Genomic DNA, 25,992 nt, shown 5'->3' on the forward strand with positions numbered 1-25,992 from the left:
CTGCAGCCAGGGAAGCAGATGCCTGCTCCTGGAAGTGGGCACACACCCCTCTCCAGCTTGGGACTGTCCGGTGAGCATCTCTGTGGTTGGGATATTTCAGCTCCCTCCTCCCTCTGCTCTCTTCCTTCCAATGAGCTCATCTGTCTGGGGCTCCCCATCCCCCTTTGAAAGGATGTTTGGACAGAACCTGGCAGAAAACAGAAGAGGAAGGGAGAACGGAGGAGGTGGCTGCCTACCTGTCTGTGCCCAGAGTCCCTAGAAAGTTAATCTAAGTGAGAGGAAAGGAAGGAGCCTCCCTGGGAGGAGGGTTCAGAAACAGTCTATGTTTACACCAACTTCCCGATGCCAGGGGGGCTCTGGGGAGCCAGGGCGAGGCTGAAGTGGCCCTGCAGTGTTCCTTACTAGACTGCTAAGCCACGTGCCTGCCGCTTGGTTTGGTGTATGCTGTCCTGTTAACCCCCTCAGCACCTGCCCAACCTCACTAAAACGGAGACTGTGGCTGGGGGTCAGTGGGCACTCTGAGCTGGAGCAGGGGATGGTGAGTAGAGAGGGACAGAGAACAGACCTAGGTGTGCTAGAAGGAGGATCCCCAACATTGGTCCAGGTAGTGTCCGTCCAACCTCGACCTGAGTAGCAGAGGATTTGCAGGCAGTTAATTCAATGCAGAGAATCTGGAGCCTGCTGTTTCACTGTTCTGAGACTGGGGCTCTGTTTACAAGAGGAGGGTAGGTGAGGTGCAGGGGCGACTCTTGGTGTTGATCGGAGGCCAAAGTGGGGGTGTGGAAGAGTACTCTGCAGAGCCATTTCCTCTGGCTCCAGGAGCCTAGTCAGCACCACCCAGCTGCCTGGTTACCTGCAATGCCCTGACAGGAGCGCAAGGGTTTCTGGGGGAGGAGGCGGGAGAGGGAGGCAGCAGGCAAGGGCAAAGGGGGAGTCAGAGGGGGAGGAGGTTCCCTGCCAGGTTCCTGCTACTTAGGAGGAACTCCTCTCAAAATAGCTCTGGAGACCTCATCACGCTCTCTGCTTCCCGTTCCTCCCTGCATGGGGTCTTGGTGGCTTGCTGAGAGCTGACAGGGGAAGGGGCCTTCCATCTTCCTGCCCTGGTCACCTGTAGAAAGTGATCCTGCTTCCCGAGTGAGTGCCTTCTGGTGTAACAGCAACTCTGAGGCTGGCAGCTGGAGCTCTGCCCCCATGAAAACCCACCCGACCTCTGACCCTACACTGACTCCCCTCTAAGCTGCCTCCCACCTGGAAAACAGCAATGCCATCTCCTTCTCCTCCCTCCTTCAGCCCTGCCCTCATCTAGCCCCCAAGAGGACAGGGGAGGAAGCAACCAGCTGCTTCTGTTGCCTGGTCTCAGAGAAGACTGTTGTGCTAACTGTGCCCTACCAGAATCCCCAAGGAAACCACCTCCTCCCTCTTAAATCTAGGCTCTGTCCCCACCAGCCTGAGACAGTTCTCTGGCAGATTATTGGCAAGGGCCCAATCCACCTCTGCATCCCTGAAAACTTGCTCTTTAAGGTATTTCTGAGCCAGGCCACCCAGACTTGAGTGCATTACTCCACCCCCAGGAGTCAGGCCCCAGGAATAGGGGCTACAGCCACAGGACCTGTCTCCACACATCACTCCTGCAAAGTCTCGAAGACTTTTCAGCAGGAGCCAAGGTGCTTCACCCTCTGCCCTATCCAATGACTAGGGGCTCTTGAGCTGGGTGAAGAGAGGCTCAATTCAGGAGTACTCATCAAGGGTTTTCCAAAGGAGGAAAGAGGGACTTCTGACCTTTGTCACCCTCTCCCTTGGCATCCTTAGGAGTAGCCTCTTAGCTAGATCAACGAACTAGATTTCTGCTTTTTTGGTACTGGGGATTGAACCTAGGGGAGCTTAACCACGGAGCCACATCCCAGCCCTTATTTATTTATTTGTTTATTTATTTGAGACAGCGTCTCACTAAGTTGCTTAGGGAACCGCTAAATTGCTGAGCTATCTTTGTTTTTTTTTTATTTATTTATTTTATTTTTTTTTAAATTTTTTATTGGTTGTTCACAACATTACAAAGCTCTTGACATATCATATTTCATACATTAGATTGAAGTGGGTTATGAACCCCCAATTTTACCCCAAATGCAGATTGCAGAATCACATCGGTTACACATCCACAATTTTACATAATGCCCTATTAGTAATTGTTGTATTCTGCTACCTTTCCTATCCCCTACTATCCCCCCTCCCCTCCCCTCCCAACTTCTCTCTCTACCCCATCTACTGCATGGAAATGGAGGGAGACCCGCATTGCTGAGCTATCTTTGAACTCACAATCCTCCTATCTCAGCCTCCTGACCCGTTGGGATTACAGACATGTGCCACTGTGCCTGGCTAATGGACTAGGTTTCTGAGAATTTTTGAGGAAAGTGCTCTATAAATTAAGAATCCTCTAGCCGCTAATGCATCTCCCAATCACTTTTCTTTGCCCAGCTGCAGAGCTTTTCTGGTGTTCTTTAGAAGAAAGTTGGGGGCGTGGAGTGGGGAAACCAAATGAATAATGGTAGAGGCGCCAATCCTGGGTTTACCAGGAATTTCCTAGGTGCCCTTAGGCCACATATTCCACCTCTCTGGGCCCATCTCTTCATCTGTGAGGTTTGGGGGTTTCCTAAGTACCCTTCCAGCCCTAAGAACCAGAGAAGGGAGACAGGAGGGAAGGTGGGAAAGAGGGCACTGCAGGAAACTGGCAACTGTTTTCAGCCACCAGGATCTAAAGATATCTCTGGAGCTCTGTTTCTCTACCCCCCTTCTCTGGGCAGGGTCACTTTCCTTCCCCTTGGCTCACCTCTTCTCTTACCTCAGCCTACTGCTCTGAGAAACACGACACTGTTGTAAAAATAAAGCCAGCAGCGTGGATGCCCGCCGGTTAATGTAGTGTGGGGACCTCCGGGGGAAGCAGAGGGCAGGCCTGCCGTCCTGGACATGGCTTCCCCTTTCGGGGCCACAGACCTCTTTGAGTTCAAACGTGCTGTGGGTTCACACTGTGCCTAACGTTCTGCTGAGCTCTTCTTGAGCAGTGACATCACATTAAGTCTTCACAGCCAGGTCCACTTCTGAGGTTTTGGAGGCTTGGGGCAAGAGTTGCCAATGGAAATGTAAATTAGGATAATAAAGTGTTAAAATTTATCTTTTCTTCTCTGTCTTTTTGTTCATGATAGCCTGGAAGATCAGTACTGAAATGAGATTCTCAGACAATTTTGCTCACTCGTTCTTAGGGCTGGAAGAGTCCTTAGGAAACCCTCAAACCTCACAGATGAAAAGATGAGCCTAGAGATGTGGCCCAAGGTTACCTAGAAAGTTCCTAGTAAATTTACCTAGTAAATCCAGGGTTGGAGCTCCCTTCCCCATTGTTTGGTTTCCTATTCCACACACCCCTCTTCCCCAGGTCCTGAAACAACAGGATGTTGTACATGCTTGGGAAGGCTCCACTTGCAAGCCAGAGTCCTTCCATTCCCCATGACTTGCAAACAGTTGTCCCTTGACCACTTCCTGGGTGTCTGGGTGCATGTATGCCTGGTAGAGTCAGCTTTCAGAGGACAGATGGACCTGGGAAAGAGATCTGCTCAGGGTATTTATTTATTTATTTATTTATTTATTTTTGTCTTGACACAAAGATACATTTATTTCCTGGAATATTTTTTTTTTTTTAAATTGAATAGCACATATTCACAAAAACCATTATACTAGTCTGGGACCTGGGAATGTTTTTTGTTTCTTTTCAAAATTTGGAGTCAGCCATTCATCAAACCTCTTTTTTTGTGTGTGTGCTATAGGGGTTTGAATCCACGGGCACTCTATTACTAAAACTACACCTCCCAGGCCTTTTTATTTTGACACATGGACTTGCTAAATGGCCCAGACTGACCTCTAACTTGTGATCCTCCTGCCTTAGCCTCCTGAGTGACACCATGTGCTCAGGGTATTTAAAGAGCAAATTCCAGAGTCCTGGATCCTTGAAACAATCTAGAAGGGGAGGAGCTACATGTCCACCACCCTGTGTTCTCAAGGAATTATTGTTCAATGAGGAGGGGCATAGCCAGAGGAGAGTCAGCATGAGGTCCTCCAAAATCTGGAGTCCAGGGCTGAGGGTCAGATTTCTCTTGACAATCCTACCAGATAAGTATCTTGTGTTCACCACCTTGCAGGTGTGGAGCAAAGTCTTCTCCAGAAGATTGGGTGAGTGTAACTGTGAGGCTGTCAGAGTCACTGTACCACCATACTACCGCAACAGTATTGCTGAAGAAGGAAGCAAAACCGCAAAATTCACACAGATATTTATCATTTTGCATACAACCCATGGGTTTCTGATGTCTCTGAAAATTACCAAGGACCCTCCAGGTTGAAAAGGTGGGTGGTCGGTTGAGGATGCTGTGGTGTGCTTGCAGCAAGGGCCAGAACCTGAAAGGTGTGGAGGTTCCAGGTTTTTAAGTCTGCACCTGTCTCCAGATAGCAAAGAGGATACATACTGGAGGTTTGAATGGTTGGGCAGGGGTGCTGAGGAAGACACCCACCACAGAGAGCACTGCTTAATTTTAACTCAGAACTGTACGGGGGCGGGGTGGGGAATCCCCGCTGGTTCCAAGTGTCACCTTAGCCCTCTGACCTAGTAGTGACCCTGGGGTCCTCCACTCCCACCTCAAGAAGAAGGCAAAAGGGACTCTCTGTGGGTTGGGTTCAGAAGGAAACTAGGAAGCTTTAGGAGGAGGGTGACTAATGGGGTAGGGATGCTGTGGGTGGGTAAAGGGGTGTGCTGGCCACAGATCAGACGGGGATGGATGGGTAGCATCTGGCCACCTCTCTCACCAGGACCACGGTGATTTCCAAGGAGTCTATGAAGAAATGAGGGAGGTTGGTGGGCAGTGGGCAGGGGCCCTTTTCCATGGGAAGAAATGGATTTTTGGCGGTACAAAGCAACTCGCGGAGCAGATGAGCAGCGTGGTTGAAGACAGCGGGCGCGGGTCCTAGGGTTGCACGCGCGCCGCGTCCGCCCAGCAGCCACGGAGGCGTGGCTGCAGTGGGCAAGCCGGCGCACGCCCACCGGCTGCGGCAGCGCCCGCTGCGGACAATCTAGTGGTCCCTCGGCAGTCCCGGGAGAGAGAATCTCTACCGTACCTGGACTCCCCAAGCAGAACAAAACAGCCTTCCAACAAACGAAAAGCTCCACCACTACTCCCCCTAAACTATGCTCCTAATTGGCAGATCGACTCATGGGATGATGCGGGAGGCTGCGGACCGGCCCTGCAGTGCCCAGCTGCACAGCCTAGCCCGACTGGAGAGGAAACTGGGTGCTCAGCCTGGTCCTGGGGCTCCAGGACCACGAAACGGGGAGTGCGGGGCAGGGTACGCGGCAGGCGGGGGTGCCCTGGGCTCCGCCGCGGCCACCGCCCCTCCTGCGGCTGGAGCGCTTCCAGAGCAGAGGCGCAGCCTCCCTCGCCGCGGCTCTCGCTCAGTCGTCCTCCCCCTCCTGCTCCGGCTCCTCCTCCTCCTTCGCTTCAGCCCCGGCTCCCGCAGCCGGCTCCAGGAGGCGGGCGAGCGCGCCTCCCCCTTCTTTTCCTTCCCCCTCCTCCGCTCTCTGCCAGCTAACTTTTCCGGAGCCCCGACCCGCGGCGCAGAGCTCCCAGGCAGCTGCGGGGCCGACTGCCGACCTCGGGCAGAGAGCGCGGTGGTGCCCAGTATCCCATCCCTGCGCCCTCGGCGCGCTCCGGAGAGAACAGGACCATGTCCCGGGCTGGAGACCGAGGCAAAGCCCTGGCGAGATGGCTGGGCACTGGGCTTTTGGGTAAGGCAGCCCCAGCTTGGTCTCTTCTCTCGTTTCTTCCTTCCCCCACCCCACCCAGAGGAGGGGACACTGGAGAAGAGGGGTGCCTCGGATAGGGTGGGTGTTGGAGCGCTGCACAGAATGAGCACGGTGGCCACCCTTTTCCCACCGGTCGCCTGGATTTGAGGCTGTGCTCTCTGGGGACCGTGCGTCCCCGTCTCCCCCCCCCCCCCCGCAACAGCCCATCAGCCCGTCAGCCCATCAGCCTCGCGATGAGTTTTTTTTTGTTTTTTTGTTTTTTTTTTCCCCCCCTGTCTCTGGCGCTTTCAGCTCCAGGCTTTTGGAGCTGAGTATTGAGACTGCAGCGGGGCTCTCCGGAGTTCAGAGGCTCAGGCATGCTACGGGAGGGGGTCTGTGCCTTGGGTGTAGGGGATGCCAGGTGGGTTGTGGGTATGATTGTTGGGATGGTGCTTTCCACTCCTGCTCAGAGCGGTTTGCGTGTTTCCTAGGCATCAGGCATGCTACGGGGGCCAGGGGGATCTCCTTCCTCCCAGGCCTTCCCCCCGCCAGGCCCCCCCCCCCCCGCCCAGTTCCTGAGCTACTGCTTTCCCCACAGCTCCGCACCAGGTGCTGGAAGAGCTTGGAAGGGTTTGGAGGACCATTCAAAAGCTACCTTTTAGGGAGGGCCTTGTCTCTTTTCCTGTTAAGAGATTCTGTAGCGAGGACCTGTTTATCCTGCTCCTGGATCTTCATTTTTGGGTGACTATGAAGATTAAGGGGACATGCCAGAGGACACAGAGGGAATGGAGTATTATAAATAACTATTAATATGCACATGATAGTTTTGAGGGTCAAACTCCAAGAGATTGGGGGATGATATTTATTAGCCTAGAGTGTAATCTCCTCATAAATCATAGTTGGACTTCAATGTAAGCTGACTCCATCTCTGGCACCTGTACCCCTTCCTGTTTATATTTCTCAGATTTGGCTTTGGGCAGCTGTCCCCTCCCCATTGGGTCAGGCACATGATAGAGGTATTTGTGCTGAAAACTGGGGACAGAAACCTCCAAGGGAAGCTGCTACTGTTTCTGCATCTGTAAACTGTGCGTCCAGCTGTTATGTCAGTACCTGGAGGTGGAGGGAGCCAGAGGATATCTTTACTCAGGAGCCACTGGATAATTGACATCCCTGAAGCTGGATGGAAGCCACTTATGGCTTATTTACATCCCTGCAGTTGGACAGAAGACCTTTGGTACAGATGTCATGTGGGTTTCAGAGGGACCTTAACCAAGTGAGCTTCTGGCACCTGAGGCTTCTTCTCTTCATGAGATGGGCAGAGTGCCACTTCACACAAATTCCTCCTCATCCCCTCTCAGATCAGCCCAGGTTCCCAATGTGGCTATGGCAGGGGTAATGAGACATTGGTCACTGAGACATTGGAACTCTTCCAGTCGCCAAATTACACCCACATTATGTTGTGAGCTTCTGTGCCTCCTGTGCTTGGTTGGTGGTGGGATGCCAGGCCCAGGACTATTAGAATGTTCATAAAACTAGGCTTCTGTGGGCAATCAGGAGACCTGGGAACTGTGTGTGTGTGCGCGGGCACACACACACACACACACACACACACGTGCGTGCTCGTGCGCGTGCGTGGTTGGCAATGGAGGAAATGAGGCAGAATCTTGTATACTTCTCCAGGTGGAAGCCCCACTTCCTCCAAGGACTGTGGAGGCCAGCAGGCCCCACCAACTGTGCCCCCTGCCTCTCTGCTTTGCAAAGGGACTTCAAACAGGGTCTTCCTTTGGGCTTTCCCAAGCAGTTACTGATTGAACCCTCACAGACACATTGCTCTGAGCTTGAGATTGTGGACATCCATGCTGTGGGTCCTGTGGGGGAGATGCTGAGAGGACCAGATAGCTGAGCTGTAGCAATTGCCTGGGTGCATCAGAGAAGGCAAGACCTTTGGAAACCATAGCACAGAACTCTCCTGGGGATGAGGAAGCCGTGGTTCAGAAACGGTTGGTGATTTTCTCAAGGCTGCATGACCAGTCAATGGTCCAATGGGACAGAATCCAGCCTCTTGGGCTTTGGCACACCAAGCTGCCTCCCTTTATCAGAATTATGGTGAGGGGGAAGGTCAGTAGGCATTGGGCTTTGGGCTGAGGAAAAGCGAGGCTCTGGAGCATGGCATAGAAGGATGAAGGTTTGGGGGACCCAGAGCTGCTGTTTTCACAGCAGGGGAGATTGGGTCCAGAGCGGTCAATTCCTGGGAGTCCTCTTCCCCTCTCCCCATACCAAACTCAGTGCCATAGGCTGAGACTACAGTGAGTTTGGACAACCCAGCAAGATGCCCTTTGTTAAAGTAGAAGCAGTTTCCAAGGCCATATCATTGTGGTTGAGGTTTATGTGGGTTCCAGACGTTTCCTAAGCATGTAACTGGTAATATATCTGTCCTGCCCACCCCTTCCTTGTTCCCTGATTTGCTTAATTGCTGTGATCTGTGTTTAATTATCACTTGTGAGGGTGCTGTGTTGCACAACCCTCTTTCCCTTGGTATGTATTTATTAAGGGCTTGTTTAATGAGAACGCAATTAAGAAGAGGGTGTTCATTCCCACTCAGAGGAAGAAAATGGCAACGGGAAGCCAGGGTTCCTGGAGAAGAGGAGAGGCAAGGGGAGCCGTGGAGGGAGAAGATGGGTTTGAATCTGGAAAGGATGGTTGATTCTCTTTCTAAATCTTGTGGAGGCATAGACCTGTGGGGAAGAGAGAAGCCTTTCTGATTGGCCACTGCCTGGTGGGATCAGCATCTGGGTAGATTCTGGGCTCAGAGAACCACCTTGCTCTGTGGCTGGTCATTGAGGGGAGGTAGGAGATATCTGCATAAGCCATGGATGGTCTGGGCCAACACACAGGTCTGTAAGAGGTGGGACAGGCACACTGTCTGGACTTGTTTGCAAAGCTGGTTTCCGCGGAGCATCCACTGTCGTCTCAGGGGCATGCTTCTATCCTGGCAAAGCTCTTGGGGGTGGGCAGGAAGCAGGCAGGTTGCCTAGGGCAAGGGAGTTGTAATCTTTCCTATGTCTCTGGGCCCAAGGGCTTTGCCTGGCCCAGCCTTGCCTCCACAGCCCCCAGGGCCTCCCCCCCCCCCCCAGGAGGGGTCTTGTTCTGCTGTCCTCGGCCCACTTTCTGCCTCCCAGCTCTCACTCTGAGCCTCTCTGACTCCCCTAGGTTTAGAGTGTCTCAGCTGAATTTCCGCCCGCCATGCCAGCTAAGCCTCAGAGCTAAACTTAGAGTGGGCACCATGTTGTCCTCTTTCTTCCCCCTGACCCGAGAAGGGGGGTGTTACTGATCCCTGGATGTGGGGAAAGGGGGCAGAATATTTCCTGCCTGGCATTTGCCTTGGTCTGTAAGGTTGTTGCCATGAGAGTCCCACTGGTGTGAATATTTAGTATGCTGAATACTTTTTTACTTTAATAAAACTTGAAAATCCAGACAAAGCAGCTCAGGATCAGAAAGAGGCTCCCACTCCCAAACACACATGTGCACCTTGACATTCTAAAGTATCACATTTAGGATGAAGCAAAGAAAGTCCTTTACTTCAGGGAAACAGCCGCATGGAAATAATCCAAACTGTGGTACGTGGTGAAGGTGTAGATCAATGTGTGAGTAGCCTGGAGACATTCTTGGCTGACACTGGTCATTAAGGGAAGCTAGGAGTGCCCTGGTTACACCCAAGTCTAAGATGGAGACAACCCTGCCCCCTCTCCACATTCAAACACCATTCTCTTCTATCTGTGGGGTGCCTACTCACTCAAACCCTTCTTGTGTTTTAAAATCTCTGTTTTGGCTTCACACCAAGTTCAGGAGGTAGGAAAGTTTATAGACATCCTTTGCGGTGGAGTTTAGGGATGGACATGCTGGATGTGGTACTTCTGATTTTCTCAAGGTCAAGAGGGAGAGTGGGCCTGCGTGGTGTCTGCTGACCAGTCCTCCCCTGGCCTGGTCAATCTGCTGAAGCAGCCCTCTGAGAGGCCTCAGAAGAATCATGCACCCTTCTTCTCTCTTATCCCTGCAGCACAGCCTCACAGGTGACACCCTGCTGGGAGAGCTGGATGGTAGAGGAGTCAAGCTAAGATGCCTTAACCTGGGTGGGGCACTGGACTCAGTGGAAGCCATCTCTGCTTCTTTCCCTCACCCCCACCCCCAGACTAAGGAGGAAATGGCAGTGTTTTCCTCCTAGAGTTCTGAGTGTGTTAGACTTAAGTCATCCATATCAGGCAGAAATGCACACTGTGTTGTGAGCCAGACCTTAAAGAAATAGTGTCTTCTATTCTGAACCTTTCTTTTGCTCCATTTTGCTTCTATTTAGAGCAGCACAAAGCATTTCCCTTTTGATGTGCATCTTTTGTGCTCTTGAATACCTGGCCAGGACTGGGGAGGGGTTTGAGTTCTCACATCCTTTCCATTACCCAGGTTCTCGGGCCTGAGTGCCAATGAACATTGGAGTGGGACCTGCGGCCCCCTTGGAGCCCCAAAAACCCTGTAGCTAGCAGGGATCTAGCTGTTTTTCTCCTGAGCCTTGCGGAGGCTGTTGGAGGGGTGAGGAGCAAAGGTGTGTGTGTGTGTGTGTGTGTGTGTGTGTGTGTGTGTCCTGCTAGAAAGCCATCCTCTGGTGTTGGCCCCAGACAAGAGGGTGGAATCTTGTGTCTGGTTCCTGCCCCCCTCCCCACCTCTGGGGGTTGGGAGGGTGGGAATAGGGGAGGGTAAAAGGGAGGGAAACCCAGGAGCTCCAAGGAACTCTAAGCCCTGATAACTGCTGTTTTTGAGATGTGAAAAGCAGACATATTTCTGAAAGTTGTTTGTCTACTTCCTGGGTGTGTGGTTTTGGCAAGTTAATCTTTTTGAACCCATTCTTCATTTGTTTATTAGGAATAAAAATAATGACTACCTTATAGTGTTATCTTTTTTTTCCCCCTGGTGCTGGGGATTTGAACCCAGGGCCTTGTGCATGTGAGGCAAGCACTCTTATCAATTGAATTATATCTCCAGCCCATGAATACCTTATAGGATTATTAAAGGATTAAATGGGACACTATATAAAAACATCTATCCTGTAGTACAGTAAGTGTTCAGTTCCAGGTTGGCTACTTACCATGTGCCCCCTGGGCAAGTAACTACTCTCTGAGCCTCAATTTTAATTATCTGTAAAATGAGAAAAAAATTATACCTACCTTTTGACATCCTAATAAAAGTTGTGGTTAATACAGTATAAGTCCTCTAGCACAGTGCTTCTCAAAGAGTGGTCCACACCCATGGCATTAGCTGGGGTGCTCTGAAGAGACGCCAACTGTCTGGCACCACAGAAGACCTACAGAATCAGTAGCTGCAGGGCCCTGCTGACTTTCTGCTCTCCAGGTGATTCTGATTCCTTTCAATTTGCAAACTACTGTTCTGAAACAATTCCTGGCACACAGGAGCTGACCAAAAAAATGACAGTTAATTGAAATAGCATCCCAGCACTAATTGGAGTCCTGGTGGGCAAACCTGGCTATTTTAGGATGTAAGGAGGAATTTTCCTGCTTTGGAACTATGGGATGGTGGCAGTGTCTCTCTCCTTGATCTTAGATAAGTTACCCAACTTTTGGAGTCTCAATTGTTTCATTTTGAATATGGATCTATAATAGTATATACCATACAAAGGAGAGGAGTGAGGGTGGAAAGTGCCAGGCACATAATAAATGCTCAATAAATATCAGCTATTACTGCTATTATTGACAGTGGCAGGGGTCGTGATTGGGTTACTGGGCCATGGGTGTTCTAAACTGGTGGGGTACAGGGACTCCACTGTGTTGCCAGAAGCAAAAGGGACACGAAAATGAGTGGACCTTTGAGATCAGGAGCAGGGCTGCCAGCTCTCCTTGGAGCTCCTTCGCTGTCATTTAGAAAGCATTGTTCAAAAATACCAAGAACATCATACTCTCCTGTGGGCAAAACAAGAAGAAACTGAAGTATGATGCGGCAGGAGTTGTCTAACTTAATTCCTAAAGGCCTCCTGAGAATTAGGGTGGGAGAAAACACTCATTTTGCCCCTAGGGACAGGAAGAGTTATGCGTCCAGCTGCGGATCCCCTTTCCCCAACGACCTTGAGAGCGGGGTTTCCTAGAGAAATGTGCAGGGCCGGAGGGGGGCCAGGTGCCCTTACAAGGATTCAGGAGGAGGGGTCCCGGCCGCTAGTAGAGTCGCCTCTCTCTCCGGGGCGTTTGGACGCACTGCGACTGCGGAGGGATTGTGCAGAACTTTGGGGTCATCGCGGCTGTTCCGGGATGAGGGGCCGATCGTGGCTTCGGGGTCGAGCGTGGCTGCGGGATGTGGCGGGGAGGCCCCGCTTCTCGGGAGGGGGAGGGAACAGCAGGTCACCCGAGGCTACCCGCTTGCAGGCGTGCTTTTCAGTGCCTCGGGAATCTGCCTCCACAGCGTCTCTACTCTCTTACTTTTCTCTCCATCTTTGCTCTACTCGCTCCGCCCTCGCTGCTGCCCATTTCCAAGCTGTGCGCGCCCCGTCATCCCGCTCGGTCCATCATCCTTCTGTTAGGATCTCGTTCGATGGACAGAAAGCGCTGGCCTCAGATGATCAAGCAAGGTCCGGCCCAAAGGTGTCTCTCTTAGATCCTCGGGGCCCAGTAGGAGTCTCCAGGGCTGGGTGATGAGAGGCTGCAGGACAGTTGCGGGGACAGGCGACTGTTTTTTCCTTCTTCTTGTTATCCTATCCCCGCTCTCCCCCACCCCCAGATTCCGCAAACACAACGAGGTGCACCGTCCTAGGGCAATTCCCAGGCTTGCAGTAGGGCGCACCGCCCGCGCTCCCTGGGCACTTTCTGGGACTACGTCTCTAAGTGAGGGGGCGGGGAGGGGGCGAGGATTCCCCGGCAAAACGGCCGACCCTCCTTTTCTTGGGTTGGGGTGACCCCTGGTGGTCAATTAGAGTGTCACAAGAGGTACTAAGGGCCCAGAATTCAGTCCCATCTACGTGAGACATTTCAATTGGAGTAAAAAGAATCATTCTAGTGAAGCTGACACTGAGGGTGACAGAGGCCTCCCTTCCTGGCCAAGCCACTCTGTCCAGCCTGAGGATCCGCTTCCAATGCAGGGTGTACTCCTTACACAGGTCTCTTCCTGCTCCCCATGTCCCTGTCGCTGGAGGTGTCTGTGGGAAAGGCCACTACCATCTATGCTGTCAATGGCACGGAGATCCTGCTGCCCTGCACCTTCTCCAGCTGCTTTGGCTTCGAGAACCTCCGCTTCTGGTGGACCTACAATAGCACTGATATATTCAAGCTTGTAAGTGGTGTAGGGACAGTCAGGACAGTCCAGTTTCTCCTTCCCTTCTCTATCGCTCACTTCCCATCCCAGACTGTGGTCGGTTCTGGGCTGAGCCCCACTATGATGGTCCCCAGAGCCCAACTTTTGTTACCTCTTTTCCCAGATTTCTTCCAGACAGACTCTGGGTGGGAGGGATGTTTAGATGGTGGGACCAGAATTTTGGGTCTGTTAGAATTCTTGGCTAGAGTTGTCCGTCTGGTTTTATGAAATATCCATAACATGAATTGCTTGTGTAAAAATTGATAGTTTAATTTAAACAACAGGAGACTGAAAGACCATTGGAAGCCTTGGAGAGAGGGAATGAGAAGAGAATGAACGAGGAAGGAGGTGGCTGGACTTGGAAGGGAAGGAGCGAGGAAACTGGGGTGGAGCAGGGGCTGTGGAGGAACAGTAATGGCGTGGGGTGAGGGGTGAATCTGCCGGCTGAGTTCTGTGCAGCCTGGCAGGGGACCTGGCCTCAGGCTGACCCAGGGAAGTGACATGTCTTCCTCTGGATGGAATTAAACACTGACCTTAGAGGGTGCTGAAGAACAGAGCTGTGGCCTTGACTTGGGTCTTGATGGAGGACCAGAATTAAGTGAAGCAAGGGACTCAGTGTCAGAGAGACAGGGTGGGAAGTGCAGAGGGAAATGCATGCGGTATCTGCAGAGTCATTATGTAAAAGCTTTTATGAAGAGAGCAGTGAGAACATGCTGCATTCCAAGGAGACCTTAATAAAAGGAACTGGGTTTGGCCCGAAACAGGCAGAATTCAGGTTTGACAGGCAGAGCTGTTGACTCTGGCAGAGGAAATTGGGAAGGTGAAACACCTCTCATGGGAGGCTCTTTCTCGACCTGGACAGGGAAGGCCCCCAAGGATGGGGCTGCAGTGATGTCATGACCCTTGATCACTCTGATTTTTTTGTGACCCAGCTCATAGATGGAACTGTGAAGAATGAGAAGTCCGACCCTAGGGTGAAGTTGAAAGGTGATGACCGCATCACTCTGGAGGGCTCCACTAAGGAGAAGATGAACAACATTTCCATTCTGCTGAGGAGCCTGGAGTTCAGCGACACGGGCAAATATACCTGTCATGTGAAAAACCCCAAGGAGAATGACCTGCAGCACCATGCCACCATCTTCCTCCAAGTTGTTGATAAATGTATGCAGTGGGGTTGGGATGAGGGCAGTGGAGTGGGAAGGGCTGGGGGTGTCTCAGTGGTACAGTGAAATGGCATGGTGGCCTGCACTGGTGCTTTCTGTGACCTTACACTTTCAAGAGTTACTGGAGCCGCCTGGTGTGGTGGTGCACAGGGACTTGGGGGGCTGAGGCAAGAGCATTGGGAGTTGTAGGTCAGTTTCACTAGCTTATTGAGACCCTCAGAAACCCAATGAGACCCTGTCTCAAATAAAAAATAGAAAAAACTGGGGCTGTAGCTAAGTGGTAAAGTGACCCTGGATTCAATCCCCAGTACAGGGAAAAAAAAAAAGTTACTGGAATTGTATCTGAGTTACATCCGGGAGTGTAAACACTTCTGCTACTGAGTGGCTTGTGAAATCACTTAGCCTCTTTGAACCTTGTTTTTCTGGTCTGTAAAATGGGAATATGGCTGCATTCTGCTAGGGTTGTTGTGATGGCTGGAGGAACTATCTAGGAATGGCTAGTTAAGCTCTCTGTGTAAATGCTGATGACGGTTACTATTGTGTATTCTGTTAGCAAACATTGGTTGAATGTCAGGTATTGTATTAAAACATGTTATGGATGATACACAGTATTCTTGAGGCATGTACAGTTCAGGGTAGGTCAGAGGACAAGAAAATGAATAACTGGAATGTGGCAGATGACGTATATACATCCGTGGCAGCACCTATAATGGTCCCTGCCCTCTGGGAGCTTAGCTCCTAGCAGGGAATTGCAGTCTGATGGTGGGTGGACCAATTAGACAGTAAGGATGGATGTGATAAGGAGCCAGGTGGTCACAGGTCCCTAAGGCTGGAGGTGTTTAGAGAAACAGGGAGTGATAAACAGCAGAGGAGAAGTGAGGCTGGGCCTCACCCTGCGGAGGAGCCCGCAAAACTAAGGAGCCTCAGGAGCTGAGCATAGGGGAAGGGCAGCTACTCCAGGGCTCCAATTCTACTGCCTTTTGTGTGTCCCTGGGAGTCCCCTGCTCTCCTGGAGGACATGGAGTGCCTGGAGAGGGGGACACCATGGGTTCAATATTGGCAGTACCAAGGGCACAGCCAGAGGCGATCTGGGGAGCCTTTTCGGAGCCTGGAGTCATCTGAGTGAGGTCTGGTATAGTGTCACCTCTTCCTCTCTGTCTGGGTTTCTGTCACTCTGCTTTGTGCTCAGCCTTTTTGGAGAGAGGAGAGGAGAAGGGGACCAACATTTATGGGGGCTTTCTGGGTGCCAGGCATTGAGTGAAGAGCTCTCACTTACCTTCTCTTCTTTGCTCCTCACAAAGTCCCTTAAGGTCTCCCTTTTGAGTCATTCATCCATTCACAGGTGTGTACTGAGCACCCCCCCCCCCATGTGGCAGATGATGTTCTAGATGCTCAGGGCCCAGCGGGAGAAGATGGGCACGTTCCTGCTCCTTGGGAAATTCCCTTCCCCTCCTGCCAGTGGAGGAGTGACTTAAAAAGAGAGATCCGTGGTGTTGGTGCTGCAGAGAAAGATAAAGCAGCAGGGCCGGTGGGGGGTTTGCAGGGTGGCCGAGGAAGGCCTCGCTGGCCAAAGTCTGAAGGAGGCAAGAAAATTCTCACATGACAATTTGGGGGTCAAGTTGTGGCTCACACCTCAAATTCTGATTCATCCCAAACGTGTGTGTGAGTTTTGGGGAGGGTGTGCATGAGGAGGGTGGGGGGACAGGGTCCTATTGTTCCTTAGTCGGATGGATGTTCCAGCTTCTCTCTGTCCTGCAGTAGGCCTAGAGAGGGTCCATGGCCTGTGGTGGGTGGTGCTGGCCCTGGCCCTCCATGGTGCTGGCTCCAGGTGACTCCTCCTCCCCCTCCCCGTCCTCTCCTCTCTGCTCTGGCCACACAGTGGAAGAAGTGGACAACACAGTGACGCTCATCATCCTGGCCGTGGTGGGTGGAGTCATTGGACTCCTCATCTTCATCTTGCTGCTAAAGAAGTTCATCACTTTTGTCCTCAAGAAGACCCGGGAGAAAAAGTGAGTTGACCTCCCTGGCAGGCTCTGGGCTCCTGACTCACCCCCCTCCCATCTCCTGCTCCTTTGATTCTGCCTTCATCTGCCCCTTCCCTCCGTCTCTTCATTCCACTCTCCCTTCTGAGTTCCACCACCATCTTTGCTATCCATGCAACTCTCATCCCCCTCTCGGGGCTCTTCCCCATCCTCCCAGTCTGTATTAATGGAACACACTGGATCGTTATGTACATAAATACATGCTAAGTGTTTTCTTGCTAGGGCACTGGTGCACCAGGAGATTGCTACAGATTATAATTCATTCTATCATTCATCAAATGTCTACCACACTTTAAGTGCTCCACCAGGCATTTTATACAGTACCCATCACTTTTGTTTTATAGTAGAACAAAGTGAGGTTCAGAGTAGTTAAGTGACATGACTAAGGCCACACAGCTAGTAAGTGAAAGAGATTTGAACTCTGACACATTTGGCCTCAACCCTAAAATTGTTGCCACCATGTCCTTCTTGCTCATTGAGTATCTCCAGAGTTGATTCATTCATTCTTTCACTTGGTGGCTATTTTTGAGGTACCATGTGCAAGGCACTGTGCCAGGTGCTGTAAGACATTCTGGAAGGAACGATCCTGTCCTTTGGTGAAAGAGACAAGATGCATGCACAAGTAAATGTAATACCAGGCACAGAGGGGTGGATCCCAGCGAAAACAGGTGTGATAAGGTGTTGTTGCAGAGTTTGGAAGAGGCGTGATATTTGGGTATTGTTGGGGGTATAATTTCCACCCTGGGACAGTGAGGGGAAGGTGGCCCAGGTGGAGGAAGCATTGAGAGCAAAGGCAGAGCCTGGCAGTGGGCGCGTGTCTGGGGAGTAAGGCCTTTTCTGTCATAGTGAGGTTTTGAGGAAAAGAAAGGAGAAGAGTCAGATCTTGGGGGCCTGGGAGCCTGGCTGCAAGTGGCTTCCCTCTGACTGCCACTGGAGAACTGGTGAGGGCTTGCAGGCCCCCAAGGCCCACTCCTCAAGATCAAAGGGTCTGGCCATGGGACAGAGGGACTGAGTGGGGAGAGGCTGGGGCCCTGAGAATAGGCAAGGAAAGGGACATTACAGTAAAAGTCCAGGAGAAACTTTGCATGAACTCTTTCCATCCTCTAGGACTCTGCCGTGGACAAGGGGTAAACTGATATCAGAACCATCCAGCTTAGGGCGGCCAGGGGCGAGGGTCCCACCCTCGAGGTGTCTTCCTAGCTGACCACGTCTCCTTTCTCTGCCTTCTGCCCTGTCCTACAACCCTCTGCCCCACCTGCCATCCTTGAGGCCACACCCACGGCTGCTGTGCCCCTGCCTTTGTTCACAGAGCTCAGGGAGAAGGGCCTGGTGAGACTGAGGGAAAGAGCTCTACGTCCTCAGAATATTCCTTGCTGGCCTGGACCCTCCCGCTGGGGTGGAACAGCCTGAATCTGACCCTCATGACCCTTGTGGCCATGTTGAGACAAGGAGGTGGTGGCGAGGCCTTGCCGAGTCCATTTCCCCTTTTAGATATGCTTACTCCTCACAGCATCTCATGAAGAAGGTGTCAGGGTTCCATCTATTTTATAGACGAGGAAACCAAGGCGTGAGAGGCAGGTGACTTGGCCTCTGGTTACCTTAGCTCTTAGAAGGTCAGAGACCGTGGCTCCTCCCCCCCCCCCCCAGTTCATCCCCTGTTCTGCTCACCAGTGCACCTCTCTCTCCCTCCCCAGGAAGGAGTGTCTTGTGAGTTCCTCTGGGAATGACAACACGGAGAACGGGTTGCCTGGCTCCAAGGCAGAAGAGAAACCACCCACAAAAGTCTGAGGCCCTGCTTCAGGCCAAGCAGCTGCAGGGGGCCTGGCTTTCTGATCCTGACACTGATGCTTGAGCCCCTCCGTCCGTCTGTAGAACCCACGTGCCTGAGACATCTGCTGCTTGGCTCAAACTGTAGTCCTCCCGGGCAGGGAGAAACCAGTGTCCTGCCCAGGCTGCCCCACACCCTCCCCAGCCAGGGCTTCCCAGGGACAAGGACTGGCCAGAGAAGGGGGCCTGTGGAAAGTTCAGGAAAGGGAAAGGTGGGGCTGGTCCCCCGACACCTGGGAAGACGGGGGCTCTTTCTGGCTCCCCCCACTGAGTGAGCAGGACCTTGATTTTCCTTCTGATTTCTCCTCAAGAGGGACTTGGGGGATCAGTGAGCCTGCCCCAAAAGCTGGACCTTGGAGCCTTGTGTGGGGAACAAACCCTTTTGGGTGGGAGGGGGCTAAAGGACTCTGGAGAAGGCCTTGGGGTGGGGGTGCTACTGGAGGTGGGGCCACAATGTGGGGCAAACTTGATTGGTGGGATAACTGGTCTCTCACAGACCCTGAAAATGGGGGCTCCCCTTCCCCCCACCCTGGAGTGCCTGTCTGCCTTGTCCTGCTCCCTGTCCTGTCCCTAGCTCCGAGTTTCTAAGTCCTCTGAGTGAGAGTTGGCCATCTTGGTCTTGAGGGGTCCCAGCCCACCTAGCCTGTCCCTCTGCTCTCTGTGTGGTCATGGAGAGGCCCCTCCAGCCTTTCTGGAGCACTAGAGTGCTAACCTACATTTTTTCTAGCATTTCCCTGGGGGAATCGGGCTGCAGAGGTGGGCAAGCCAATGTCCTAGGCCTCTCGGCCATTGCCACGCCCACTCCAGCCCCACATGCTGGCAGCCCTTGACCTTGGCATGGCAGGACCATGGCCACCCTGAGCACTCCTGACCCCAGCTCCCCCCTGCTCCAACCCTTCCCTTGAAACAGCAGGTGATGTCATCTTGCTTGAGGGAGTTGTCCCCTTGAACCTCCATCTCATTGGCTTGCTCTTCCTGGGCCCCCCCCCATCACACCTTTGTCCCCCGTCCCCAGGGTTGCTCATCCCCAGCCTTTGGTTTGCCTTGCCTCAGGGATTCTCTTCTTTGGGTGAGAGAGCCCTGGAGTTTTCCAGGTGCTTTTTGCTCAGCTGGGCCACCCCAGTCCCACCCTGGGGCTGGGGAGGAGCAGGGAGAGGGCGCCCACACTTTTCCTCTGCTTTTGGTAGAACTGGTTTGCATACCCCTTGAGGGTGGGCTAGACTGTGCCTTAGCTCCTGGAGTCGGGGCTCCTATGCCCTCCCCTGAACTTCGCATCTGGTGTGGTCCCCACCCTCTCCTTCCCAGCATCAATGAGGAGGCCATGAAGCTGGAGTTGTGTCATTGACATCAGTGATTGAGTCTTCAAGACACCTGCCAGATGCTCCCATCCAGGACCCTGATGGCAAGATGTCATGATGGGGCCTCATGATTGTGTGGGGTCCCAGCCCCTCTCTCCCTTTTGGGCTGACACTCTGTCTTCTGGGCCCATAGGAGGGGTGGAGAGAAGTAGACATGGGGGTGGCCTCAGGACTCTCCTGCCCAGAGGCAATCACTAGCGTCCCTGAGGGTGGAACTTGGGAGGAATTTGAGGAGCAGTAGTACCTGCAGGATGCCCATGGCTGGGGCTAGTGTCCCTTACCCAACCTGATGGGTTTGCAGATCCCCACTCTGAACTGCCCCCTCCCCTCCTTTCCTTCTTCAAGGACTGGGGGTCAGATTTCTTGGCTTTGGGAATAGACAGATCAGAGCCCCCAGACACTTAGAAAATTTCTTCCAGCTGCCTTCATGCAAAAACCACTGCTTTCTTCTCCCTTCCCAGTGTCAACATTTGAAGAGAGTGCCTGGGGTGCCTCTTGCTTTCTTGAGAGGAACCCCAAGCATAGGGCAGTGGAAGAGTTAGGGCAACCTCCTCTCCCCTCTTCTGGGTCTTCTGCTGACTTATAGGCAGGCCTCGCAGCTTCTCTGGGCTCAGCTTTTCCATCTATCCAGTGGGTGTAATACTACTTACCTACCTCACAGGACTGTCGTGGGACTTGGCAAGTTTTGTTTTAAAAATCTTTTTAGCTTGGAAAGGGATTTGGGAAGCAGTTTTATAATTGGAGGGATTGTTCCAAGTCTGTCATGTCCTCATCTCTGTGTCCCATCCCCACAACACACACACACACACTCTTTCCACCCTTCCCCTTTGGAATTCTTTAGTCTTTGTAATGTTAGAAACCTTGACTCTGACTGAGGCCTGAAGCTTCTTGTCCATGGCTCTTGTTTAGTGGTTTCCAATAGAGATGATTGGGACTGTAAGGGGCATATTTCTCGCTATCCCAATGCCTGGGTCACTACTGGTTTTAGTGAGTGGGGTCTAAGAGTGTTAAATTTAGTCTCCACAACAAAGAATGTCCTGTTTCAATCACAGCATTATGCCCCTCGAGAAGCATCTGAATGGATTTGCAATAGGGTGCCTATGGGCACAAGTGGATCCTAGGTACATGCAGGTCTCCAATGGTGGGTCAGGGCTGGTGAGGGTGTTCCCAGGGCTTGTGGGCTCAAGAGATCCGTTTGCAAAGTTGCTCTTGAGGACCCTGGGCACTGCCAGTGATGTCCGTGAGACCAAAGTTCAGAACTCCTCATCCTTGACCTCAGATTAGGATGTGTGCAGTGGATGCCTTGGGTTTCCCACATGTTAGGATTAAACAGAAGGCAGTCAGAATGAACTTGTGATGCTAGAGATGCCTGGGAGAGGGGCTGATGAGGTTCAGCTTTGCACACGTCTGGCTGGCCAGCTCTTATGGTGCCCAGGTTTTGAGGGTGTGCTCCTGAGACGGTGCGGGGTGTGGGGGTACTCATGTGTAGTGATGCACACACATGCAAACCTGCCTGTGCAGGCAATGCAGGTGCGAAAGTGGGACCTTTAAAGGGGGCAGCTATGCATGAAAGGGGTGGTGTGTGATGGGGGAGACACTGAAGATTTCAGGAGCCATTTTCCTGGCCAGAGCTGGAGGTTGAGAAAGAATAAGACATGGAGGGAAAGGCCAGCCATGCTCCTGGATCTCATCTCTCTGTGACTCCATCTCTGTTACAGCTGCCATCAGAGGGCTGGGGGGAGGGAGTGCCAAGAGTGGGGACTTCTGGGGAAAATCCTATGGCTTGCTGCACTTTACTTTGTCCCAGGTTGGAGTCCCTACCCTCCCACCTCTCACCTGATATGCAGTGCTTTCGACTATCTTATGCATGGTTTATTCCTCTGGCTTGGATGACAATACCCATAGTAAATTTCCTATATAACTTTATAGATCAAACGATGCAGTGGCGGGCCTTAGGAGCCCCAGGGTCCAAGGGTGCCTCTGGGAGGCACAGATGTGCACACACCCTGCACTGACTCGTGTTCAAGCACAGAATGGATGTGATCAGACTGTCTTGCCTCTACAACATGTTTTGCATTATAGAATTGTATTTAGCTTTGCCTTGGATGAAATAAAAATTATATTTAATACTTGGGGCTTGGAGTTTCCATTTTTGACTAATTAAGAATTGGGTTCCTATTTTCTTTCTTTCTTTCTTTCTTTTTGTACTGGGGATTCAACCTAGGGGCTCTTAACTACTGAACCACATCCCCAGCCCTTTTAAAAATATTTTATTTAGAGACAGGCTTTCTCTGAGTTGCTTAGAGCCTTGCTTAGTTGCTGAGGCTGGCTTTGAATTCATGATCCTCCTGCCTCAGCCTCTAGAGCCACTGGGATTACAGGGGTGTGCCACCACACCTGGCCTGTTTTAATTCTTGCCAGCGGTAATTAGGAAAATCACCTTCTCCGAGCCTCAGTCTGCTTATGTCTAAAACATTACCTGTCTAGGGAGATAACACATGTAAAAGGCCTAGGGGTTTCTGGCGTATTCACAGACATTCAGGTTGTTTTAGTTCTGGTACTTTCTCTGCAGAAGCTGGAAAGTTGTCCTTCTCATATTGGACTTGACCAGGGCCCTCCCTGTGTGCTGATGCCTCTACTACCACCAAATACCACAACATCCCCTTTCCCAGGCTCCTCTCCCCTCATCAAGTTTAGCATTTGTCTCCAGGTAGAATCTGCTGCAAATGAACACTTGCCTTCAGAAAGGAATTTCTAGCTGCTGGGCGTTAAGTCCACACTGGGAAGGAGCTGGGGGTGCAGTAAGCTCCCTCATATGCAGTGGTTGTGTTCCAAGACCCCCAGTGGATGCCTGGAATTGCAGGTAGTACAGAATCTTATATAGCTGCATTTTTTGCTATACACACATATACACCTATGGTAAAGTCTAGTGTACCAATAAGAGATTAACAAACACAATAATAAAATGAACAATTATAATGATACTGTAATAAATGTTATATAAATGTGGTTCTCTTGAAAGAACCAAGACAAATATTAGTTTGGTTTTGTTTTGTTTTGGCACTGTAGATTGAACTCTGAAGTCTTGAAAACTGAGCTGCATTCCCAGTGCTTTTTACTTTTTTTGAACTTTGAGATAGGATCTCTCTAAATTGCTGAGGCTGGCTTTGAGCTTGCAATCCTCCTGTCTCAGCCTCCAGAGTTACTGCAATCACAAGCATGCACCATTGTGTTTGGCCCAGATATTAGTATTTTCAGACTGCAGTTGACATTGGGTAACTGAAATCATGGCCAATGAAACTGTGGGTGTTGTTTACATTCTTCTCACTATACCTGAGCCCTCTTTTCAATGAATTCACCTCACACTGCATTTCAAAGGGTTTTCCATATGCTATATTCTCAAAAGTTCTCATTAAAAGACTCTTCTTATGTCAAGGAACCTAGGAAGGCAGAAGGTGCTGAGGTCCTTGATTTCAGCCACTGTCATTGACAATGTTGCCTTCTCCAGCTCTGAGCCCCACGCTACCCCCCACATGGGCTTATCACCAGGATTTCCTGTGCTGCCACTCACCTGTCTGCAGGAGATCCTTGTTGCCTGGGACCTCCTATCACCTCCTTATCAGCAATATACCTGTTGGATATTGAGGTTCCTGGGCTGAGCCTGAGTTCACAACACTCTTGTGATGCTGTGCATTGAACGTGAAGTTACCCCTGTTAGGATCAGTCCCAGGGTCTGGTCACACCCCTATTACCACTGTGTCATCCCTACTTTCTTTCCATATCCAGTAGTCACAGCAGACAGGTGACCCAATGTCTCAGAACCAAATTAGAAACTGGGAATGGCCTGAGAAAACCTGGACATGGGGTCACCCTGTTTATTAATCCTCTTGCCAGCTCCATGTAGACTCAACCCGGATTAAAGCACATGTAACTTCAGGGCTGGGGCTGTGGCTCAGGGGTAGAGTGCTCGCCTAGCAAGTTGCAAAGCCCTGGGTTCAATTCTCAGCACTATATAAAAATAAAGGGGCGCTGGGTTGTGGCTCAGTGGTAGAATGTTCGTCTAGCACACTGTAGGCCCTGGGACATAGCCACATCATGTTTATAGCAGCACAATTCACAATAGCTAAACTGTGGAGCCAACCTAGATTCCCTTCAGTGGATGAATGGATAAAAAAAATGCAGCATATATACACAATGGAATTTTACTCAGCAATAAAAGAGAATAAAATCCTGGCATTTGCAGGCAAATTGATGGTGTTGGAGAAGATAATGCTAAGTGAAGTCAGCCAATCCCCAAAAAAGAAATGCCGAATATTTTCTCTGATATAAGGAGGCTGACTCATAGTGGGGTAGGGAGGGGGAGCATGGGAGGAATAGAAGAACTCTAGATAGGGCAGAGGGGTGGGAGGGCAAGGGAGGGGGCAGGGGATTAGCAAGGATGGTGGAATGTGATGGACATCATTATCCAAAGTACATTATGAAGATACGAATTGGTGTCAACATACTTTATGTACAAACAGAGGGATGAAAAATTGTGGTATATATGTGTAATAAGAATTGCAATGCAAAAAAACATGAAATACATGTATAAAGACAAAAATAAATAAATAAAAGCAAAGGCAGAGAGTACAACTAAAAATGAATGAATGAATGAATGAATAAAGGTATTGTGTCCAACTACAACTAAAAAATAAAACATAAAAAAAAATTTAAAAAGTATATATAACTTAAATGTTTTTGATTTGAGCTGGTAGCGAGCACCCAGATCAGATGGATGTAAAGGTGGAAGTTTACCTAAGTGATTAGGGGACCTTTCAGGAGGGGCCTTTGTGGAAAAGCTGGAAACTATCCCCACCTACTGCACTGGTAGCCTCCTCGCCACCTCTCCTCCAGGCCTGCTCTCCTCCCTCTGATGCTGCATGAGACAGACGTGGGCTTTGATAACCTCCAGGAGCCTGAACCTTTGCTTCTAAGGGATCAAAAGGGTTTCTTTGAAAGACCTTTGGGCCCAGTTTTCCCTCCCATTCCTGTCTTTGGCCAATTTCTTGCATTCAGTAACCCCAGACTGGGTCAAATTGACCCCCAGGGAGTGCAACTGGGTCAAGTTAACTCCCCACTTTTAGCTTTCCAGCAGCTGGGGCGTCTGTACAATGTGGGTACCAAACAAAAAACAAACAACAACAACAACAAAACAAACAAAACAAAAACAACAACAAAAAAATAGGCAACGTCACACCGTCACACCGTGTCTGCTCCCAAATGGTGGCAGCTGCCAGTAAGAAGTCTGGATGTTAGGAGGAATGATCTGCTCAGGGCCTGGGGCAGGTGGGCTCATCTGATTGTGGGTGGGGAGAATCCTGGGCTCTGCCATTCATCGTGTTGGAGGAAGAGGAGGCCAGAAACGGGCTGCTGAGGAAGAGCCCAAGCCCAAGACAGAGTGATGTTTTGAGACCAAGGTATCCAGGGGCATTAAGAACATGGTTAAGAATCAGATCAGACATGACTATGGTCAATGGTGACCCCAGCAAGCCAGCAAAGTGGCATAGGATGGCCAGGTCAGGAAGGTGGCAGAAGCTCGATTTCAGTGCTGGGAGTTGGTGGGGGAGGGGAAATGGCACCAGTGAGAAGGTTGCAACTTCAGGTGTCTGGGCTGTGAAGGGCTTTGGTCCAGGTAGGAAGTAGGGTGAATGGTATTGCTTTAAAGAAGAAGAAATTCACCCAGGTTAAATATGAATCGGGAAGAGACAGGGGGAGGGAAAGCTGGGGTAGCTGAGAGGGAGGGAAGAGTCACTGGGTGGACCCCAGGAGGCGGAGTCCAGAAGTCAGGTGGAGTGTCTGGCCTTAGACAGACAGGTGAGGTCGCACCTCTGCTATGGAGATGGAGGAAAGGAGGTCCAGGGGGAAAGGAATGCAGGTAACTTTGAAGAGGGGGAGGCCAAGAGATTGAGAGTCCTGTGTGTTAGTTTCTGGCTACATTATCAGGTCATTTGTCGGGTAGACTTAAGGTTGAAGCCAGAGAAACTGAAGACCCTTCTGATTCAGGACAGGATGCTCCCACCTCCCCAGGGGCATGGGCAGCCCCTTCTCTGGCTTTCCATGGGTGCCTACACTCACCGTGACACTAAAGCACAGGTGGCAGCAGCAGGATGCTTTCTCACAGCTCATTGCTTAGCAAGGGCATGGAGACAAAGGCATGGAGAGGGCTAACAGGTGAGATGTGGGGCCTCTTGCATTGCTTGAAAGCAGATATGGAAAAGAGAAATCTTGAACTTAGACTCCCAGGACTCTGGGTTCATTTACCAGTGAAATGTCCTTGAGAAAACCAGCTCACCTCTCTGAGCTTCAGTTCCCTAACTTGTAAAATGGGGGAACAGTTACATCTACTGCATGGTGCTCTTGGGGTCAAGTGAAGTAACAGGTGTGAAATACTTTGAAAAGTATATAGT

The 25,992-nt window shown here is 51.1% G+C and overlaps 1 protein-coding gene and 1 long non-coding RNA gene across 3 annotated transcripts; both read left to right on the forward strand.

Annotated features, from left to right (window-relative positions):
* The first annotated feature begins 5,406 nt into the window (after positions 1 to 5,406).
* On the forward strand, positions 5,407 to 21,675 carry SCN4B (sodium voltage-gated channel beta subunit 4). 2 transcript variants are annotated; one of them, XM_081281474.1, is made up of 5 exons: positions 5,616 to 5,818; positions 12,963 to 13,135; positions 14,089 to 14,317; positions 16,199 to 16,328; positions 18,056 to 21,675. In XM_081281474.1, the coding sequence occupies exons 1-5, from the start codon at positions 5,758 to 5,760 to the stop codon at positions 18,147 to 18,149; spliced, it is 687 nt and encodes a 228-aa protein (XP_081137600.1). In that variant the 5' UTR covers positions 5,616 to 5,757; the 3' UTR covers positions 18,150 to 21,675. The 2 variants fall into 2 exon arrangements, with proteins under 2 accessions (XP_081137599.1, XP_081137600.1); XM_081281473.1 differs by lacking the exon at positions 12,963 to 13,135 and having other exon boundaries at positions 5,407 to 5,818.
* LOC308642491 lies at positions 5,829 to 12,802 on the forward strand. The gene is made up of 2 exons (XR_014020571.1): positions 5,829 to 10,409; positions 12,344 to 12,802. It is a non-coding gene; the product is annotated as an uncharacterized lncRNA (long non-coding RNA).
* Positions 21,676 to 25,992: the final 4,317 nt, after the last annotated feature.

Source organism: Spermophilus citellus, assembly GCF_964194105.1.
Source record: "Spermophilus citellus genome assembly, chromosome: 2".
NCBI lineage: Eukaryota > Metazoa > Chordata > Mammalia > Rodentia > Sciuridae > Spermophilus > Spermophilus citellus.

Excerpts from the sequence above, each read along its gene's own strand:
- SCN4B (XM_081281474.1), top strand. The coding sequence starts at position 5,758 with ATGTCCCGGGCTGGAGACCGAGGCAAAGCCCTGGCGAGATGGCTGGGC. Across the intron at positions 14,318-16,198 it reads CCTCCAAGTTGTTGATAAAT|TGGAAGAAGTGGACAACACA; the intron begins GTATGCAGTGGG and ends CTGGCCACACAG. Across the intron at positions 16,329-18,055 it reads AAGAAGACCCGGGAGAAAAA|GAAGGAGTGTCTTGTGAGTT; the intron begins GTGAGTTGACCT and ends CTCCCTCCCCAG.